The following is a 21,895-nucleotide window of genomic DNA, read 5'->3' on the forward strand; positions in this document are numbered from 1 at the left end:
CACAGAGAAAAAGAGAAAAAGAAAATTAGACATATATATGCACATATCTAAATTCATTTTACCTTGCAGAATTGACTAATATATAAAAAATTTAAGCACCAGAACTAGAAGTCAAATGGTCTTCCTTACCAGCCAACTGAGAACAAAATACATCTAGTGACAGGACTATCTGAGCAGGTGTTTCACGGCCTCATCTTTGTCCATGCTGGCATTCATCTATTTGGTATTTAGCCACTCTACAAATCTAAGACTATTTTCTATGAAGAATGTTCAAGATGCAATTTGAAACTGTGTACTAATGACAGTGTCCCAGTTATTAGGCCAAAGATTTCTCAATTACCTATAACTCTAAAATGCCTCTCTTTATTCACATCACATTCAATATTGGTTTCCAGACTCTAAACTCCATGAATAGGTTATTTCTACTACAAACAGTGATGAAAAGCTACCTAATGAAAGATACCTCAAACTCAAATAACAACAGATAATAACAAAATTAACTGATATTGGTATAAAATAAATAATGCTTACCTAGCATACGAATATATAATGCAGTCTGATCAGAACTGTCATAGGAAATAGCTCCACGCCTCTAGAAAAAAAATACACATTATAATACATGACAATTAAATATGATATAAAATTCAACTCAACAAACATGTATTCATCATTTATTATTTGTGAAGCGCTGTGCAAGAGAAGTTGGATATACAAAATGAAATTAGATATAGTACCTGTTCTTGAAATCTCTGGGGTATGGGGACGACAAATAATTGTAACACAGTATGGTTAAGAACTACCATAAAAATGGATACAAAGAGAGACACATGCAGCCTCTCTTCGGAAATTTAATCTGTTTGAGTAAGTCAGTAAAGGTTTTGGGGTGACATCTGTGTTGACTCAAAAGGGATCGACGGGAGTTGCCAAATATTAATAGAAAAGAAAGGAAAGTACAATCCACTGGCTTTCCTGCTGCATCTCTTTAGTCCCCATTCCATGCTTCACATAAAAGCAAAAGTAAGCACTTCAGCTCCTGCTCAAAATCCTCCAAAGGCTCTCCATCACACTTGGGGCTCCCCAAACGTTACTTTCGAGAGTCCTCTGTGACCTGCCTACCTCTATGCCCTCTTGTACTGTGGCCTCCCCCACTGCTAGGAGACAGCCAAGCCGGCCTCCTGGCTTTTCCGCATCTACACCAAATATACAGCCTTTCCAAGTGCTGTTCCCTCATGCTGGATCATTGCTTCACTGTTCCCTTCTTACCATGCAGCTTCTAGACAAAGCATCATCTCTTCAGAAAGGGATTCCCTGACTACCAAATCTACAGCCACCTAGAAGCCACCCCCTTCCACAGCTCCCTACCTCAGTCCTCTGTGTAGCTGCAGCTGAAGTTGTCTTGTCTGCGTGTTACTAAAAGCTCCACAAGAGCAGAAATTTTGTCTATCTTAGTCATCACTGCATCCCTGGTCTCTAAAACAGGACCTATTATTTAGTAAGTTCTAAATAAAAATTTGGTAAATAAATGACTAAATGGACTTATTGCAAATTAATAATAACTGATAAATAAATTGATGAATAAATTAGTGACTAACAGAATGGATATAAATAAGGATAGATTTAAAAATGAGGAAGATAAAATTGATCAAACCAGAGCTTAGACATAGAATCTAAGCTCTGTGGAGGCAGGGTTTTCAGTCACTGCTATATTCCCAGATCTAGGATAAATCCCAACATTTAGAACAGTACCTAGCATGTCAAAAGTGATCAGTAAAATCAGTTGAATTAACAAGCAAAAAAAATAAAGTTTATGTAGTAATAGGCCATGCATGGTGGCACACACCTGTAATCCCAGATACTTGGGAGGCTGAGGCAGGAGGATCCCTTGAGCCTAGGAGTTGGAGGCTGCAGTGACCTATGATGGCACCACTGCACTTCAGCTTGAGAGACAAAGTCAGACTCTGTCTCAAAAAAAAGGGGCGGGAGGGGGAATGGACTAGCACCATGGGATATTAACAAAGTAGTGTGACATTGCAAAGAAATAGAGAAAATAATCAATAGAGACTCTAGAAGCAAATCCAAGAGTGATTCTGCATATGATAAATACAGGACTTAGAATCTGTGGAGAAAATATTGATTTTTAATAAATAATGTTAGATTAAGTGGTGCTATCTAGAAAAACATAAAGCTATATTATTACCTTCCTGCTCCAAAATATATTACACATGGAACAATGATTCAAATGTTAAAAATTAAAGCATGAAAGTATTAAAAGAAAACAGGACTGTATTTTAAAAAGTCTTAAATAGGAAGGCCTTTCTAACTATCCTATAAAAATCCCTAAGTCATGAAACACTGACAAATTTGGCCACTTAAAAGTTAAATTATGATGGTAAAAGATATCACAAACAAAGTAAAGGATAAACTTCAAACCCAGAAAAGTGAGTTCAACTGATATGACAAATGGCTAATTTTCCTCTACTATCCCCCCACCAAAAAAAAAAAAATTTTAAGTGTCTTACAGATCAATTACAAAAAGACTAAAAAGCTGTAGAAAAATAGGTAGGACATAAATATACTATTCACAAGGGTAAAAAAAAAAAAATACAAAAAAATGCTTGACTTCATTAACAAAAGAAATACATATTAAAGCAATGAGACTGTATTTTTACATATCAGATTAATGATCATCTTCCCTCACAAAACTCTGGCATGGGATTTACAACTCCTCAACTTATACCTACAAATCTCAAAAAAAAAAAAATCACATTTTTTACAATTATTATATTGAAAATTTACTGAAAGCCCTCACTTGGATTTAGTGTGCAAAAGAACTACCCAAAACATTAAGTTATTATATCCTTAATGCTTATCTTTTAAGAGAAAAATATCAATTAAAATCTTACATGATTTCACAAGTTCTTAAAAAAACACAGTTCATGAAATGTAAGAGGAACAAAAATTTCAAACAAAGATAAAATTCTATCACCACCGGGTGTCTCCAAGGAGGCTGAGGGATATAGAGGTAGAAGAGGGGCTTTTCAATGTTTATCTTTGCACTTTTTGAGTCTTGCAGTGTGTGTAATTATCATATATTCACAAAATAAATAAAATTAAAATTGAAAAGTAAAATAAAAATCTACTACAAAGAAAAGCATGATCTTAAATCCCAAGGGACCAAACCATATAGACTACACTTCTGGCATTATGCTTAAAGTGTCTTCCACTAATAGAATATCCTAAGGAAGTCTCCTGCAGTGTTTCATGGTATTTACTCTGGAGCAAACAGCCACTGTTAAAAGGCACCACTCACAGCTACTGTGCAAATCCCCTCCCCAACATATTTAGCTTACTAGATTACAGGTCTATCCTCAATACCACCAATCTACGGGTAAACCTAGTAGCCTAGGAAGGGCGTATGTGGCAATAAATATTTCTATCAGCTAAAGCAAATTAATGAAACTGCAGATATTATGTAATAACTTGTCATGACCTATCAATTTGATAGTGTCCAGTAACAACTCAGATAAATAACTTGTTAAAATAAATTTTAAGGTGTTATCTCTAACAGTTCTCTTTAGGAGGGGAGCTGACATTATTATTATGATTTTTTTAATGTAGGAAGGGCATTTACTATAACAGTTGCTATTTAGAAAGGTAAAATATTTATCACTTCACACATTAAGGATTGTGAAAGACTGACCAATATTAGCTCTCTGTTAAATATCACAAAATAATATTAAGTCAAAAACTGGGTAATGCACATAGTCTAGATAACACCATGGCATACTAAACTTAACTAAGGTAATCATTTTAGCCTCGTTTATAGAAGCACTAATTTAGATATTAAAATGGTAGGGTCTGTATTAATCTTAATTTATTAAGCAAAAAAGGCAGAGTTTAATTTTAAAATAGATACAAATTACATAGGTCTGTGCAAAATATCCAAGTTATTCTATTCATTATAAGGTACTAATTTAAGTAAGGCTAGTCTACAAATACTTAGCTTAAATGCTATACTGAATCACAAGACATAGCTTTTATGAAATAAATCCAAATGAGACCAAAACTGTTTTTAAAGAACGGACTTTAAAATATATATCTGAACCCATCAACAAATACATCCTGAGTGATAATTCATTCACCCACCCACTTAAGAATTAAAATTAAAATGAATATTAAGTTCTCTCACTAGGTAGAATAATCTAAAGTAGGTAGGTAGAATAATCTACAGTAACTCATTTTGGAAAAAACACTATAAATTATGAGTTCTAACAATAAAAATTTGACCTCCGTGTTAGAATCATGTTGTTTTAAAAATAATTATATCTACTTTTATATAAGACTGCTGCAAATGTAAAAAAGATTTCTTTAAAGATTCTCATTTTAAAAACCATATACTACTAGAATTTTCTTTTTAATAACAGTAAAACAAATTTCATCAAAATCCTGTGTCACACTGTCAGTCATAAAACTCTCAGAGCTATCACCCACATTCCCACCTCACTTCACCAGTGAATGGAAATAACTGAGAGGCTTCTACTCGTGACTTTTCTAATTTAGCCATCCTGGGAACAGCTTGTAAAGCAAACTAGTATAGGTCAAAACATGGGCGAGGCTGAGCTAATCAGAAACTGACAGCAGTAGCACAAACAAGTTAAACTGTAAAGCACCAAAGGACCCACTGCCTCACTAACAGGAGTTCTGAGTGCCCTGGTAAGACTCACCTTGAATTAGGGTGAATCATTCTTCCACAAAAGATTTGACTTGAAGGTAAATGATAAAAGGTGTAAAAGTTGTTCCCAATATTAGTTAATACATAACTTTTAAAGACAGACATGTTTTAAAACCCAGCAAAGATATTTTAAGTGTCACTGTTTTTATTTTGTTCCAAGTTTTCCACTAAATGATTTATTAGCAAAAGCAAGTGCATTTCCATTACATGGTAAGAGTAATAATATATTAACTAACACTTGCTGTGTTCCTTGTGCCAAAAAAATGTTCCAAGTGTTTTCACACAAAATCTCACTCAACCCACACAAGATCTCTATAAGGTAGGCTTTATTACTTCCATTTTGCAGATTCATAAACTGATGGTTAAAGGGCTTAAACACGGGAGCACTGAATAAAATTTTTGGCAACATTACCGAAAATATAATAATATAGCAAAAGATGAAGCCCAGCCAAAGTTGTGAAGTCAATCTCCTCTGACATAGCAAAATGAGCTTTTTCAGAGTAGTCATCTTACATATGCTAGAAAAACATGCTTGTACTTGAGTGGCTAAAGTATTCAAATATTGCACTGATCTACCAAACAGTATCCTTCCCATTCTTCTTCCTTTTTTCAACAGTTTTTTAAAAAATATTAGCATTGTTTTTGTTTAAAAACAATTTAATTTTTTGGTGGCAATTAAAAGAGTAAAGTCTAGAGGCCAGGTGCATTGTCTCACATCTCAGTTCTTCGGAAAGTTGAGGTAGGAGGATTGCTTGAGCCCAGGAGTTTGAGACCAGCCTGGGCAACATAGTAAGACCTCATCTCTACAGGGGAAAAAAAAAAAAAAAAAAAAAGTAAAGTCTCTGAAAACACCCACAAGACAACTAATGCATTATTAACATTAACTTGACCTTCATTCAATAACTTGGCAAGCCAATCCTTTAAAAACAAGAAAATAGCTGTCACTGCAACAAAATTAATTCTTAACTTTTAAAACACAAAGATTTTAAAATTTAAATACATTATTTTTCTTTAAGAGATTTCTTCAATCATATTCACCAAGAAAAGAAGACCAAGTTAAGAGATAATTATGCCTAAAATGTTATGTTTAAACGTGGACAATTACGTAGCAGGTATTAAAATCTTGCTTGAGAAAGAAAATTAACTTTATAGAAGCTTTGTTTCTAAGTGATAGCCTTAAAAATTCAGTTTCTCAATCTAGAAAGAAACAAAGCTGTGTGGTGGATGAAAGATATAATCATTTTTATAGAAGAATAGAAAAAAATAATTTCAAAGACTATAATTTTAAATATGTTTTACTTTAGTTTTAGACCCTTGTCCAGATGGCAAATGGCTAGCTAGCATTCTATCAAGAATTTCTCAAGCCTGACATTTAGAATTCAACTTCAAAAACAACATATATGTAATCCTACATTTATGTCATTATATTATAGCTAAGGCACGTATTTTAGCAGTAGCAAGACCTTAGGAGAAAACATGATAGACAGTGGTTTTTCGTTTTTAAAAAGTTTATAATTGTTTAGAAATCTTCAACATTATACTTTAAATACACAAGTGTTATTAAATTTTCTCCGAGAGAATGTTTAAAATATATACACCAAAAGTATAACTTAATTTTATAATCTTAAAAGTTAAACTTCTTTAGTCATAAAAACTTCTTTAAGGCAGTGATACTGAGGAATACTGCTTTGATACTGAGGAAAGATGCTATAAAAAGCCCTTAAGAAGAAATAATGTGGGATAAGAACAAAAACTACAAATAGTAAATTTAAGCCCTTTGGTCAACAGATGAAACTCACAGCTCTTTTAATCAGAGAATAAAAACTGAGGCAAAAGGAGGAGAAAATCATCGAGCTATTTAATTCCTATCAAATATGTAAACTAATAATGATGAATGTCACCATCCTAAAAATAAAGATGGCCTACCTTAGAGGTGATCCACTTGATAAGAACCAAGGCCAGACACCAGATCAATGTAATTCCCATTGGATCAATCAAAAGCCCGCTGCATAATCTCTCTCTTCTACTAGGGAGCAAGGAAAACTTCTTAGGAGTCTGATAAATAACCAGCTGTCCCGAGGCAAAATAGAGGGGACACTGACTGCCTTGGACCTCAAGCAGCTGCCTTCCAACAGTGATCACCTGACTCCTCTGGGAATGCACTACCCAGCCAGCCTTCTTACCCAGCGCATGCTTCATACCACAACCGCAGGGTTGGGGTAGAACTGCCTAAGTAATGTTGGAAGAGGGCAGGGAAAAGACTTTAGTGAGCGCTGGCCTAACAGTCTAACAAAATGTAGGCAAAGGAGGCCTCAGGCCAGCCCCAAACACTTCTACAATCTTAGTACTAACAGAGTGCCTTAAAACAACCTTCAAAAAATGTGTGGCAGTACTAAAAATTTCTTCATTCTTTTCACATAGAACTGTTTCACAAGCACAGTGTCCTGTGACATTTTAAAATATTAATACATTTTATTCCATCTTTTCAATTTTTAATTGAAATTTGTTCAACTTTTTATTTCTTTTAGGGATAGAATTACTTTATGAATATTAGAGGCTGTCATATCATCTATGCTTCTTAACATTATAATTCACTCATTTTGGACTTACTGAAAAAAAGCTAGTCTAATAGTGCATTTTCAAATAATTAAGGACATATTATTTTCAAGCACTAACTGCAATCTAACTTATATTTTTGGTACAGATCTTGTTCTCGTGGCTGTAAGTGAGCTTTCTAATAACAAAGTATGCTTCTATTCATCCATCTTCATAACCGAGAGGCTGCAGATAATACTGCTGAGAAAACGCCTTTTGTGAAACTTTCATTCAAGTATTCAGCAAATATTTATTAAGCTGCTAATATGTACCAGGCTCTGCACCAGATGGCAGGGATATAAGCATCAAGTAAAAGCAGACAAGGTTCCTGCCCTTGTGGTGCTTGCAATTTAGTTGGCGTGTACATTAATCAAATTATGTAAATAAACACAAAATTGCAACTGTAACAAATGCATTGAAGCAGAAGTAGGAAACGCCAACAAACCTGAATCTGACCTAGTTAAGAGGTGAAGGACTTCTTCCAGAATCTCTGAAATGACCCTGAGATAAAGTGTGATGGTGCAAGAATTGTGAAGACAGAAGACAGATCGTGCAGACGAAGAACAGGCGTGAGGGCCAAAGGGTGAGACAAAACCAAGCCAAGCAAGTCTGAGAGACAGAAAGACCAGGGTGGCTCAAGTGCAGGGAAGAGGAGCCAGATGACGCTGCAGCCCTGGGGAGCAGAGGCCAGGCCATACGCGGGCCACCTGGGGGTGTCTTGCCTGAATTTCAATCTACTGAAGTACTGTAGCAGATTCTGCTTTTTAAAAAGACCACTTTGGTCAAGTATAGGGAGGTGGGGTAGGGGCTGGATGGGCAGTCAGGCCACCACTGCAGAGGTCCCGGAGAGAAGTGAAGATAGCTCGGGCTGACTGAAGAAACACTCAGGAGGTGACTGCAGTCCATGACAAGACATCATCTGATTATCAATGTACACAAATGATGATCCTAAAATATTTGAAAAGAACCAAAATAGTTCAAATAATAATATTATTTTCATTATCTAATCCTCAGTACGAAGAGCTTATTTAAAAGAGAAGTCAGTTCTAGGCTTGTCAAAATGAAGTGCAAATTAAATTTATAGGTGTAAATCCAAATTTTCCTAACTTGAAACCATTCTTAACACATGGCCATAAAATTTTCACTACTTGCTACAGAACTAACAAGTTATAATACTCATCTTTGCACAAATCCAGATAACATTTTTATTTTTGCCATGAGACTAGCTTTAATATGAGACCGTCAAGGTCTCTGATTACTCTGTCTTCCAGTAAGGTTCTAGCAACTAAACTTGAAGGATGCCTAGGCATGAGACAGAGCAGCAGAGTGTATCTTAGGCCAATGCTCCAGGGAAACACTGGCGGTCATCTGTAAGAGGCTGTGCAGCCTGGGCCCCGGGCTTCGAGGTCATTCTCTGCCACTCTGGCCTGGGCTATACACTCCAAACCAGCCTACTACCTCGATGCTTGGCCCAGGGATGCTACCCTTCCCGCCTTTACATTTCTCTTCCAATCAACTGCTCAAAAAGAGTCAAGTTTTGGAAAGCGAATACAAGATGGCTATTTTTGGTACAATACTTGAAAAATCATAATTGAGATGAAGATTTTAAAAGAGGCAGTAAGAAAGGCAGTTCTAAAAGTTGTCTCACTGAAATGAATTTCTATCTAGATTATTTCTACCATCTCAAAACTCTACTGTGCTTGAAGTTGAGAGCCTAGATTTATTTCCCAGCTTTACTGCCATGGGCAAATCACCACTTCTCTGTGCCTTAAATTTCTCCCCTTCATGGGAGGTAAGTGGTATAAACGAATAGCTAGCTCGTAGTGGACTCTCAACAAATTTTTGCTAAATCAGAATTAAATTCTACTGTATTTAAAAACCTAGAAATGAGAATGCCCTAACCATTCTAGCTTCACCTTAACTCTAGACCTAACTGCAATCACAACGGTCCATGAAGGGAACTTGCACTGTGTTTGCAAGTGCCCTGAGAAACCTCCGGTTCTCAGCAGGATTAGGCTCTTGGCTTTCATTTCTCACGCTAGTTAATAGGTTGGCTCCCTAAAATGCTTCCCCCAGCATCCACTTCCTAATTTCCACTAATGTCTGACACGGTAATACAGAGATAATCAAGACACAATACTCCCCCAGATCAGAAAATTTCCTGTTAGAACAGAAACAGTTACTGAGTTTATGCCTGAAGTCATAAAGCTTTCATTGCTAACGACACATTTACATCACTCAAATCTTACAAAAATCTCAGGCAACACAGTTTTTCTTAAAGTAGTAATCTCAACTTTCTCAATGTCATAAACCTAATGGCTGTAAGACTTTTCCTTATTTTGAGATACATTTAGTACTACTTATCTTGGTGATTTATAATTAAATTTTAATAATAATAAAATTTCAGTAAGATGAAATAAAAACAAATGCTGCTTCAAATTAGTACAAAATCTCTTTTACAATAAATATTATGTTTATAACTTAGATAATTCTCCTAAAAGTTTATTTTTCCAGAGTTGGATCATGTAGTTTATTATTCTATAAAGTTACCTCTTTTACACTAATAACAAATGTATTCTTTTACATTAACTGTTTTCGTAGTTGTCTCATATCCTTACTGAAACATAGCAAAGTAATAAATCAGGTGACTAGAAAAATTAATGCATGGGATACACTTAAAATTTTCAAAAACAGAATTTGATACTATAAGAAGAAAGTATAAAACTTTTTACCTTTCTGGGGTTTATAAGGCTAATATCAGAAAAGCTGAGTTAAAAGCAGACCTCACTATTTTATGAGTGTGATCAATAGGAAAAAAATATGACTTTGTTCATTGTTTCTTAGAGAAGTAATCCAAGAGAAAATTTTATCCCTGGGGCTCTCTGCCACTCACAGGACACCTGTCAATCTTGGCAATAGCCTTTAGCTATCCATACAGAGACTCGGCATGTCCCTCTCTTGCCCAAATTAGGCTAACCTCATCTGCATTGACATCAGTGTCTATAATTTTGGAATCCCATGGACAGAAATAGTCTATCACAGAGTTCTTTATACAAATGTAGTGTCTGTAGAAAACTATAACCAAATTTATGACAGAAAAAATGTGAACACTATAGTAAAAACTCTCCAATTGTGCTCTCATCGTTTTGAATTCCAGCCCACTTTAATAACAAGTAATAAATCAGAGTAAGGTTTTGGTTTATTTATTTTACTAAAAACCAAGGCTTATTATTCTTCAAATGGTATGAATTTTAAGTGACATGAAACTAAGAAAAAAGCTTCCATAACTAACAAAAAATTATTTAAAAGCTATGGTACTATGAGAGTTTTGCCATTCAATTAAGACCTTTCTGTAATACTGACTTAGAGCTCTGAATTTTTTGTCATGAAGTATCCGAGTATTTGATGAAAATGGCATGTGATTCCTCCTAGTATAAAGAAGTAAAAAAAAAAATCTTGACACTTTACCAACAATTCAAGCCTTCAGGTCCAGAAAACATCATCTTATGATACTAAAAGCACTTAGAAAGTCTCTGGTGACATTCTTAAGAACCAAACAGAGCCCCATGCTACAATTAGGCACACTCCTAGCTGAACAAACACACCCAGAGATAAAGTATTTGGGCGGAAATACTTTCCCACCCAATTCTTCAAACTAGTGGAAGAATTCTAGAAGTAGCCAACAAGACTCTTCATTAGATCTTGTCTTGTTCCACAGTTTATTTACTGGCATGTATATCAGAAAAACATATAGCAAATCTGCATATAAAACACAATAGGTATATCAGCATGCCGAATTACAAAATTAAAAAAAATTAAAGGTATGTCAGTATGCTGAATTTCAAAAATTTAAAAAAATAATTGTCTGCATTTTGATATAAAATAAATTGCATACCTATAAAACAATAAGTTTTTAAAGTTTCCTAAAAAAAAAAAAAAGGCAAAAATGTTTAAATTCTAAATAAGAGATAATAAGTGAAGACAATCTTAGGAGGCAATGAGATCAGGTATGTTTCCAAATCAAGGATGCTCTACTATCTTCAATGCAGGCCACATAAGAATGAATTCAGTTCTGAATACCACTGCGGATGATGCATGATTACATGCATATTTTAATGTCGATAGGGATACAATATAAGGAATAGTTTTACAACTGAAGCTTTAGGCAAAGAAACAAAAAGGACAGAATAGGTGTTAAACTGCTGTAACATAAAATAACCTAAGAAGAAGTTTAACTTTATTTTGGGAAATTACATAAGGCAGAAGTAGGACCAGGAGCGCAAGTTTGTTAAAAACAGAATTTGACTCTTACTTCCTAAGAACTTTCTACAGTTTCTTACAACTTTCTACAATTAAAATCATGTAAGGATCTGCCTCAAACTAGCCTCTGTTCAGGCGCTTTTCGGGTAGGCTAGAACAAATGACTTTCAAGGTCTCTGCCAATTCTAAGGCTCTACAGTAATGTAACTGACAGCTCCTAAGTGCTTATAGGCTAACAATTTTAATTTAAACTTTAAACTTATGGCAAACTTGAACCAAATCATGACAAATTTTTGTACTAGTAATCTGAAAATGCTACCACTCACAACTCTGTGAAATGAAAAATGGAAACATTCTTTTTCCATACACAAAAGATAAATAAGATTAGCATGGCATGAATGTACCTTCTTCAATTTAATAATGAAAGAAGTCTTTCTAAGAAAGCTACTGTTATCAAAGGCTCCTCAATGGGACAGTGCACCCACCACCACACCCCACAAGACCAAGCCACATGAACTTCCTCAAAACTACTATGGCAACTAAGTGGTTACAGTGTTTATCTTGAAAGACACTTTTTTTAATGAGACCGATTTGTAGGTGAGGGAAAAAAAAACAAAACTTCTGTATATAAACAGACCAATACTTGTAGGCAAATATAGATTATAACATAGACATTAAGGAGAAAAACACCAATCTTGGCAGAAATAGGATAAATTTTAAAAGACGACTTCTGAATAAGAATGGTAACTGTCCATAATTGCCTCTCTCTCCAAACCAGTGTAGAAGTCCAAAAACTTTCTGAAGTATACTTGAGGCACTTTGAATTGAATAGTATTATTTCATCTCCACATATAACATTGCAAAAGGGAGAGACACACACACAGAGATTGAGATCTTCACTGTGTTAGGCACAAGGGAAATAATGTGAATGAGACACAGTCCTTGCCCTTACACAGCTTAAGTTTTTGTGGGGGCTACAAACAATCAGCAAAACAAGTAATTACAATTACATGTAAATCCAGAGTGCTGCAAGTACCAAGTGTGACAATTAACCCAGGATTTGTTAACATCAAAGACGACTACCACGAAAAATGCGACAACATAATCTCATCCTTAAAAATGATGAATAAGAGCTTGTCAGGTACAGGCAGTGGGGAAAAGAGCCCCAGGCAGAAAGAGCAATATGTACAAATTATCAGAGGTGAGCTAAATCTTCGCCAGTAAAAAACATAAACAAGATTCAATAAATTATAAGGTAACTGGTACCGGACTAGCTCTCCCATTATATAAACAACTAAAAAGTTAAGCTTTCAATATGAGATACATGAAACATTGTTTTCAGATGTTAGACAGCAAGTACTGCAGGACTTTGATCCCTGAGAGAATGGAAAAAACCAAGGTAAGCCCTAACATTGCCCAGGCTCCTTCCTAGGTAGTCGCCAAACCTGAAAGCAAGGCACAATCCTGCAGAGCACAGTGGTCTTACAAAGCTAAGGACACAGAGACTGCAGCTCAGGGAGGCCGAGGTACCTGGAATTTGCAGGGCTGAATGCCAGAGAGGAGGGAGCTGTGAGGACAAGGAGCTCCAGAAGTCTGAGGGTGGATCCCCTTGAATCTTTGGCTGAATACTAAGCTGAGTATATGTAGGATTAGATTCCATGAGGCCAGAAAAATAATAACTACCAGGGAAAGAACAACTACAGGAGAGTTCAGAGTCCCAACCAACCACAGAGAAGAGACCTCAGGGAATACCTGGGACATTCCATAGAGATTCCAGAAATGCCATACCGTTAGGAGGTACTAGTCCATCAGTGTAGAAAGCCCTATCAGAAACACTAACAAAACTTACAATAAGCGTAAAGGGATCAGGTGGATCTGCAAGTCACTAAACTGCCTACCAGAACAGAATTTAACATTCTTTAAAAGATGACAAATCAAAAATTACAAATTAGTAGGAAAAATAAAAAAGTCACCTCAAAATTGGGGTAGAGGGGAGCGTTCAATAAAAACAAACCCAAAAATGATTAAGATAATAGAATTGGTAGACAAAGACTTCTTAAATGTTATCGTAAATATGTCCAAAGATTTAAAGGAAAACATGTACACAATGAAAAAAAAGAAACTAAAAAAATGGATCATCTATAGCTGAAAAATACAGTATCTATGCTAAGAAATTCACAGTTCGGCTTAATAGCAACCAAAACACAATATAAGAAAAGATCAATAGAAATTACCTAACCTGATGCACACAGAGAGAAAAAAAAGCCAAAAAATAAATAAATAAATAAAAGTAAAAATAAATGAATCTGAACCTGTGAGCCTGCGGGACAACATCAAGCAGTGGAGTAATTAGACTCCAAAAAGGAATGTAAAAGATAGCAAACATACTTGAAGCAATAATGATGAAATATTTTTCTCATTTGATAACAACTATCAATCCATATGTCAAAGCAGGTTAAACGAACTCCAAACATAAAAAAACACAAAGAAAACTATACCTAGATACATAGCAATCAAATGCTGAAAATCCAAAAGCAGACAATGACATTACAAGAAAATAAAACCATAGACTAATATCCCCTATAAACACAGATAAAACAATCATTAAGAAAATATTAGTAAATCAAATCCATTAGCATATAAAAAGGAAATACATTATGAGAAGTGGAGATTATCCTAGGAATCTAAAGCTGATTTAGCATTCAAAAAACAATAAACGTAATTCAACATTAATAGAATTAAGAAAAATCATACAATCAGTTCAACTGGTAAGAAAAATGCATTTGACAAAATTCAATAGTCATTATGATAAACAATCTTAATAAACTAAGAATAAAAGAAAACTTCTTCACCATATAAAGGACACCCATTAAAAAAATCCATAGCTATCATTGTACTTAACAATAAGACTAAATATTTTTGCCCTAAGATCACAAGGAAAGTTGCTCTACCACTTCAACATGGTACTGAAAGTCAAAGCCAATAAATACATAAGGCCACAAAAAGAAAAAGCATAAGGCACATAAATTAGAAACACAGAAAAAACTGACTTTTGTGCAGACAACATGACTGTCCATGTAGAAAATCCTAAAGACCCTACAAAAGAGCTACTAGAACTAATAAAAATTAGTATGGTCAATAGACACAAGTTTGATATTAAAAAAATCAACTGTATTTCTATATATTAGTAAAAAATGATTGGAAAATGAAATTTTAAAAATACAATTTGCAATCATAACCACAAACATAAAATATTTATGGATAAAATCAGTAGGATATATGCATGATCCATACAATGAAAACTACAAAACATAGTATGGGGTTGAATTGTGTCCCCCCAAAAGATATGTCAAAGTCCTAACCCCCAGGTGCCTGTAAATGTGACCTCATTTGGAAACAGGGTTTTTGCAAATGTAACCAAGTTAAGATGAGGGCATACTGGGTTAGTGTGGGCTCTAAATCCAATGACTGGTGTCCCTCTAAGAACAGGGAAATTTGGACAGACACACAAATGCACAGGGGAGAAGCCCATGTGAAGACAGAGGCAAAGATTGGAGTGATTTATTTATAAGCCAAAGAACACCAAGGATTGCTATCAACCACTAAAAAGAAGCTAGAAGAGGCAACTGCCTCCGGGGAGCAAGGCCTTGCTGACAACTTGATTTCAGACTTCCAGCCTCCGGAAGTGTGAGACAGATAATTTCTGTTGTTTTAAGCCACCTAGGTTTTGATACTTTGTTTTAACAGCCCTAGTTACTAATACATATGTTTACGGACTGGAAGACTCAATATTGTCAATTTTCCCTTAATTGTTCCATAAATTCAATGCAGTCTCAAAATCCCAGCAGACTTTTTTTAGAAATTTGATGCCCAACAAAGGTACCAAAGTAATTCAGGGGAAAGTATAGTCTTTTCAATACATGACACTGGAAAAACTATATAAATTTTTTTTAATGAATAAAATAAATTTTAAAGTGAATTAGCAATCTCATGCCATACAAAAAATTAAAAATGAATTATATATTTAAACATAAAGACTAAAATAATAAAATTTCTAAGAAAATGTATGAGAATATATCCGTAATCTAGGGTTAAGTAAAGATTTCTAGACACAAGAACACTAATCACAAAAGGAAAAAAAAATGTGTTAATTGAACTTCACTAAAACTAAAAACCTCTGTTCTTCAAAACACAGTGTTAAGATATAAAAAGGCACAGACTCAGAGAAAATTATCTGTAGTATGTAAGTCTGATAACTTGTACCAAAAAAAGGCAGAAAAAAAAGAATTAGTATCCAGAAATATATACATATGTGTGTGTGTGTGTGTGTGTGTGTGTGTGTGTATATATATATATATTTTTTGAGATGGAGTCTCGCTCTGTCACCCAGGCTGGAGTGCAGTGCAGTGGCGTAATCTTGGCTCACTGCAACCTCTACCTCCCAGGTTCAAGCAATTCTCCTGCCTCAGCCTCCCAAGTAGCTAGGACTAAAGACATGCACCACCATCCCCGGCTAATTTTTGTATTTTTACTAGAGATGGAGTTTCACCATGTTGGCCAGGCTGGTCTCGAACTCCTGACCTCAGGTGATCCACCCGCCTCGGCCTCCCAAAGTGCTGGGATTACAGGTGTGAGCCACCTTGTTGCCTGGCCATATTTAAAAACTCATAACTTAATAAGACAAAGAACCCAATTTAAAAATACAAGCTAAAGATTTAAACAGATGAGTCACAATAGAAGATATACGAATAGCCAATATGCATATGGATGCTCAACATGTTTAATCATCAGATAAATGCAAACCAATGTAACTACAAGATAGTATTATCCACAAGAATGGCTAAAATTGAAACCTGACAATATCTAGTGTTATCAAGGATGTGGAGCAATTAGAACGCTCATGCTAATTAAAACGTATATCTGAAAAATAACTTGAACACAAATGCTCATACCAGTTTTATTCCTAAAAGTCAAAGCTGGTAACAACATAAGCATTCATCAACTGATAAACGGATAAATTGTGGCATATCCATACAACAGAATACTACTCAGCAATAAGATAGGGCAAACTACTAATACATGCAATGAAATAAATAAATATCAGAAACACTGAGCTAAGTGAAAGAAGCCAGGGAAAGAGAAAGTATACTCTATGATTCCATTTATATGAAGTTCTAACAGGCAAAACTAATCAATAGTGATAGAAGTCAGATCAGTGGTTGTCTGGGGCAGGGGCTGGGGGGAACCTATGGCAAAGGGCCCCAAAAGAACTTTTTGGAGTGACTAAAGAGTACAATATCTTGATTGGAGTACTAGTTGCATGAGTGTACCTGCTTGTTAAAATTAATCAAACTGTGTGTCAATTATCCCTCAAAAAACTGAATTTCAGAAAGAGGAGCAAAATCCATCCCACCCCCAACCCCCAGAGGAAATTTAGCATAATTATTAATAGAATTTAAAGTTAAATTGGGAGCAAAAAGAGGGTTGAGACTACTGGAGTACTCAAAACTGTCAACCATAATAGGGAGTCTGAATTGCATGCAAAGACAAAAGGAAGTCAGTGAGAGGTTTCATCCAGTAGACTAATACACATTTTGGAAAAAATACTCTAGGTCCCAGAGTGGAATGGATTAACACAGCGGAAGACTTCACTCTTCAGGGAGATCTGTAAGAAAGCTATTGCCTTAATCCAGAAGAGAAGATGGTCTAGACTAGGGTAGTAAACAGGAGAATAGAGAAATGTGATGGGATTTAAGAGGTTGATTTGCTTTAATGTTAGGAGAGGTTAAGTGTCTGGATACTAAGGACAACTAAGTAGAAATACTCACTCATGGCTGGGCATGGGTCTCAAGGCCTGGAAAGAGAGCTGGGCTGGAGAGAGGGACTTGGAGTAATCCTCTGCCAATCAAGACTGGTAAGTAGGATTACCCAAGGAGAGAAGTGAAGATAGCTAAAACCAAAACCTTTAGGCTCACAGACAGAAAAGGACTGGGAGGGCCAAAAGCCAAAACTCACAACTGGTAACTATTCAAACTAAATAGCAGCCCCTGAAGATAGCTGTTTTTTTGAGACAGAGCAGGGACTGCCTTTTTTAGGGACTCACAAAGGAAAATCCTTAAGTTCCTTCAAGGGAAATTCCAGGCATCTAGCTAGCCCCAGAGGTAACTACTTAACTAGAACAAGAAGGTAATAGTAGCCTAAAACAATAGCCAAAGAAGTTAAAGCTTCAGAGATGTTGGCTTTCCCTATAGAAACTAAAAATAACATCTGAACATATGTCCCTGAATTGTCTTTCAGAGGCTTGGACCCCACCTAACAGATCCACTGGCACTTGGTGTCCAGATAAGGAGACAGTGAAAACTAAACTTTATAACTGCTTTTTGTTCTAAGTTTCTTCCTGCAGTGTTTGGAGAAAGTCACACCCCCTAGCCAGTTAACATTTTTATACTGACCCTAAATTTTTAAACAAAGCTGCTCTTCCTTAACTAATGGCAAATCAGAAGATCTTTGAATCTACCTGCAACATGTAAGCCCCTGCTTCAAGACATCTCAACCTTTTAAACTTAAACCAATGTGTAATCTCCCTGTATTGATGTATGATTTTGCCTGTAGCTTCTGCTTTCCTGAAACTCACCCCTGTGTTTAAAAATCCTTGCCTGCAAGCCACTGGGGAGGCCAGGATTTGAGCATTTAGCTGCCTGTCCTCCCTGCTTAGCACTCTGCAGTAAACACCTATTGCTGTGTTCCTCTGTGTGGGTATTTGGTTTTACTGTGCCAGGTGAGTAGGCCCTAGTTTGGTTTTATAACATTCTCTCTCACACACATACATACCAGTAACATTCCTCTCCCTCTCACACCTCAGTAAGGTTAAAACCAGAAAGACGCCACTTTGAATACAATATAAAAATAAAGTGACAAGAAGGCCCTTGCTCAACAAACATCAAACAGAATCTCCTTTTAGGGCTTAAAGTTTCGTCCAGTGCTAGGCTAGAAAAAGAACATTAGGTTCAAACCCTCTCCATCCCCCCATCTGCTCCTTTAGTACCTTCAGAAGATGAAAGCAAGCTGTTGCAGCTAACATCAAAAATTCTTTCATTCAGGTCTAAAACAGACACAGAACAGACACTGACTTAGTAGTCAAAAATACACAGTGGCAGAGTCAGATAGATTCGTGCACCCCTTTTGTCCCATCAACTCAGGAGGTTGAGGCAGGAGGACCACTTGAGCCCAGAAATTCAGGCCTATGATCACACCTTTGACTAGTGACTCCAATCCAGCCTGGGCAACACAGTGAAACCCCCAAAGGCTACAAAAAATAAAAATAAAAAACACACCAAAACAAAATCTGTGTCCTATTATTACTAATAACTGGGTGGAGTGAATGAAACTATTTAGCAAAGTCTCTAAGAATATTTCCATTTCCAACAATGGACTAGTTTAGAAACGCAACTCTACCACTGAAAACAACTAAAAATGCTGGAAAATAATGAAAATATATTCCGAAATGAATCCATGAGCAGTTAAGAAAATAATTATTCTGACAAAAACAGTAAAAGAAGGAATGCAACAAGTAATGAAGCTGGCTTTCAACTCAAGGTCAAATTAAAGTGGGTGAACCTGAGTTTTAGGATTTGCACAACCTCATGCGTCAATGCAACAAAAACCGACAAAGCCAAGGATCTGGCCAAAGTATAGAGCACCCCCCAGTAAGTCTTACTAATGTAATACAATGAGCAATAATCATTACATTCTACACTCATTTAAAAAAAAATAGCTTGAATCAAAAATAAGTAAATAAATAAATAGAAAGAAGTAATAGCTTGAGTCAAATCGTGCAATTTGATAACCATCAGCTAGGAGAACATGATACAAATTTATGCAGGCTGGCAAAAAGATAGTCATCTCTTGGATTTGTTACCCATTTTGATGAGCTTAATTGCAAAGGCAATTAAGACTAACAGCAGTGCAACTTAAGGAACTCTAACTAGAACAGTGTATAAAAAGCAGTTTAGTAAGGTTCAGAAAAAAACTATTTTCTCTTAACACCATTTGTTTACATTTAATAAAGAGGACACGAAGCCTTCTGTATTTAGCATATGTAATTATAACACGTTGTTTAAAATAGAAGAGACAAAAAATTAAGAAGGCAAAAATAACTTAATTTGCATCAAAGTACATGGTACTTCTTGTTCGAAAGAAATTCATTTATGATCAACACTCTACAAAGAAATTTAAAAGTTAAGCCATATCATCTAACATCAACAAAACTTTCTCGTTAAGAAAATACTTCGTTCACAAACACAGAAAGTAGAATAGAGGTTACCAGAGGCTGGGGAGAGCAGGGAATAGCAAGTTATTGTTTAAGGGGTATAGAATTTCTGTTTGGTATGATGAAAAAGTTCAGAAAACAGATAATGTTGATCACTGCACAACACTGTGAATGTACTTAATGCTACCAAAGTTCTGCACTTCAAAATCATTAAAATGGCGAGTTTTATGTTAGGCATATTTTACCACAATAAAAAAATGCAAAAGAAAAAAGTATTTTCATGTAATTCATTAAAGTTAGGAATTCTCTCTAGTCTGAAATTCATGCAAACAAATATGCTCTTAAAATTGGACCAGGGGAGCACTGGCTTTGGGTCATCTGATCACTGATTCAAATCCAGTGTTTACTCTTCCTAACTACAGAGTCTTCACACAAGTTATATTCGAAACCTCAGTTTCCTCCACCAGGATAATGGGAAGGTACTTGGGCAGTTGTTACGAGGATTAAAATAGATACTGATGGTATTCATAAAAATAATCCAGGAAGATAACCAAGGTGTTTTTATCCAATTCTCTCGCAAGTCCAAATAAAGTCATCAATTAAAACTTGCAAACCTGAAAAATCATCTCTCTTTAACTAGTATGATATAGTTTGGATATTTGTCCCTGCCCAATCTCATGTTGAAACGGAATCCCCAGTGTTAGAGGTGGAGCCTGGTGGGAGGTGTTTGGATCATGGGGGTGGATCCCTGATGAAAGGGTCTGGGCCATCCCCTTGTTGATAAGTGAGCATTCTGGGTTCACTCATCTGGTCGTTTTAAAAGTGTGTGGCACCTCCCCCTCCCCACACTTTCACTTGCTGCTGCTTTTGCCACATAATGTGCCTGTTCCTGCTTTGCCTTCTGCCATGATTGAAAGCTCCCTGAGGCTTCACCAGAAGCCAAACAGATGCCAGCGCCATGCTTCCTATAAAGCTTGCTGAACTGTGAGCCAAGTACAACTCTTTTCTTTATAAATTACTCAGTCTCATGTATTTCTTTGTAGCAAAGCAAGAACAGCCTAATTACACAGTGCTCTGATAATATATTCAGGCATATCGATGACTTGATTCAATTCTTTAAAATGATTTCTGCCTCTCTACAGAGCAGGCATTACTCAATCTTGTTCCCATTGCTCCCATTTAAATGACCAGCTTCTCTAAGTTACAGCAACAGACAGACATGGTACTTTAAAAAGAAATAAACTGAAGATTCATCATCAAGTAAAAGTTTGACCATAGTGCTCCCCTTTTCAAGTTTTGGCTAGCCAGCACTCATGGTACTCAACGTAAAGTCAATTTTCAGTCATCTGCATCAATAATCAGGTGTGCATTTAACAATGTTAAACCAGTCAGAAATTTTCCCAAGTGTTTGAGAGTCTAAATCACAAATTTACTTTTAGGAGACAAGACATGGCTGGCATAGGTGGTGTTTAATCTTTTGAAGAATGACAAACCCCTTTTAATGGCAAAATAGTTTGCACACACCCACAAGATAGGCCTTTTTCTTCTGGTATCCACTGACTGAGAAAAGTACAAAATAACATAACATTATTGTGAATTTATGTTTAAATGGATTTAATTCATCACAACAGTATTTATATTTGAAATATACTTATATATATGTATGAGAGTTTTTAAGTTTACTTTTTGAAATATACATGAATTCACGAAGCTCCTGTCAATTCCCAAATTCTCTTGGGATTTGCCACCAGCAGTTGGGAACCATAGGACAGAGGATAAGATTGGGAGAACAAACCAGCAGAGGCAAGGTGTGTGTATATGCATCCCTCCCTGCACCTCTCCTACACACAGACACACATACACATTCTAGAAAAAATATTCATCATTCAGTATACCAACGTATCTCTTTCAATATGCTGATATAATTCAAATTAATATGGTAAGAAAAATCTATATGACCAAGGTTTAAAAGGGGACACAGCAAAGAACATACAATATGTAACCCTCTTATCAAACTGCATACACCAGCACTTTATCAC

General features: G+C 35.7%; 1 protein-coding gene across 4 annotated transcripts in view; it reads right to left on the minus strand.

Moving 5' to 3' along the window:
• The window catches only part of PDE7A (phosphodiesterase 7A), a 124,803-nt gene that overhangs the window by 65,755 nt on the left and 37,153 nt on the right, over window positions 1-21,895 (minus strand). The window contains exons 2-3 of one of the 4 annotated variants that reach the window (XM_054497509.2): window positions 6,659-6,755; window positions 532-592 (exon numbers count right to left, since the gene is read on the minus strand). In XM_054497509.2, coding sequence (XP_054353484.1) covers window positions 532-592; window positions 6,659-6,718 — 121 coding nt within the window. In that variant the 5' untranslated portion in view covers window positions 6,719-6,755. Of the gene's footprint in view, window positions 1-531; window positions 593-1,840; window positions 2,093-4,724; window positions 4,744-6,658; window positions 6,756-21,895 lie in introns of those variants that run through there. The other 3 variants (XM_063668815.1, XM_063668814.1, XM_054497507.2) reach the window with 3 other exon arrangements.

Source organism: Pongo pygmaeus, chromosome 7, assembly GCF_028885625.2.
Source record: "Pongo pygmaeus isolate AG05252 chromosome 7, NHGRI_mPonPyg2-v2.0_pri, whole genome shotgun sequence".
Classification (NCBI taxonomy): domain Eukaryota; kingdom Metazoa; phylum Chordata; class Mammalia; order Primates; family Hominidae; genus Pongo; species Pongo pygmaeus.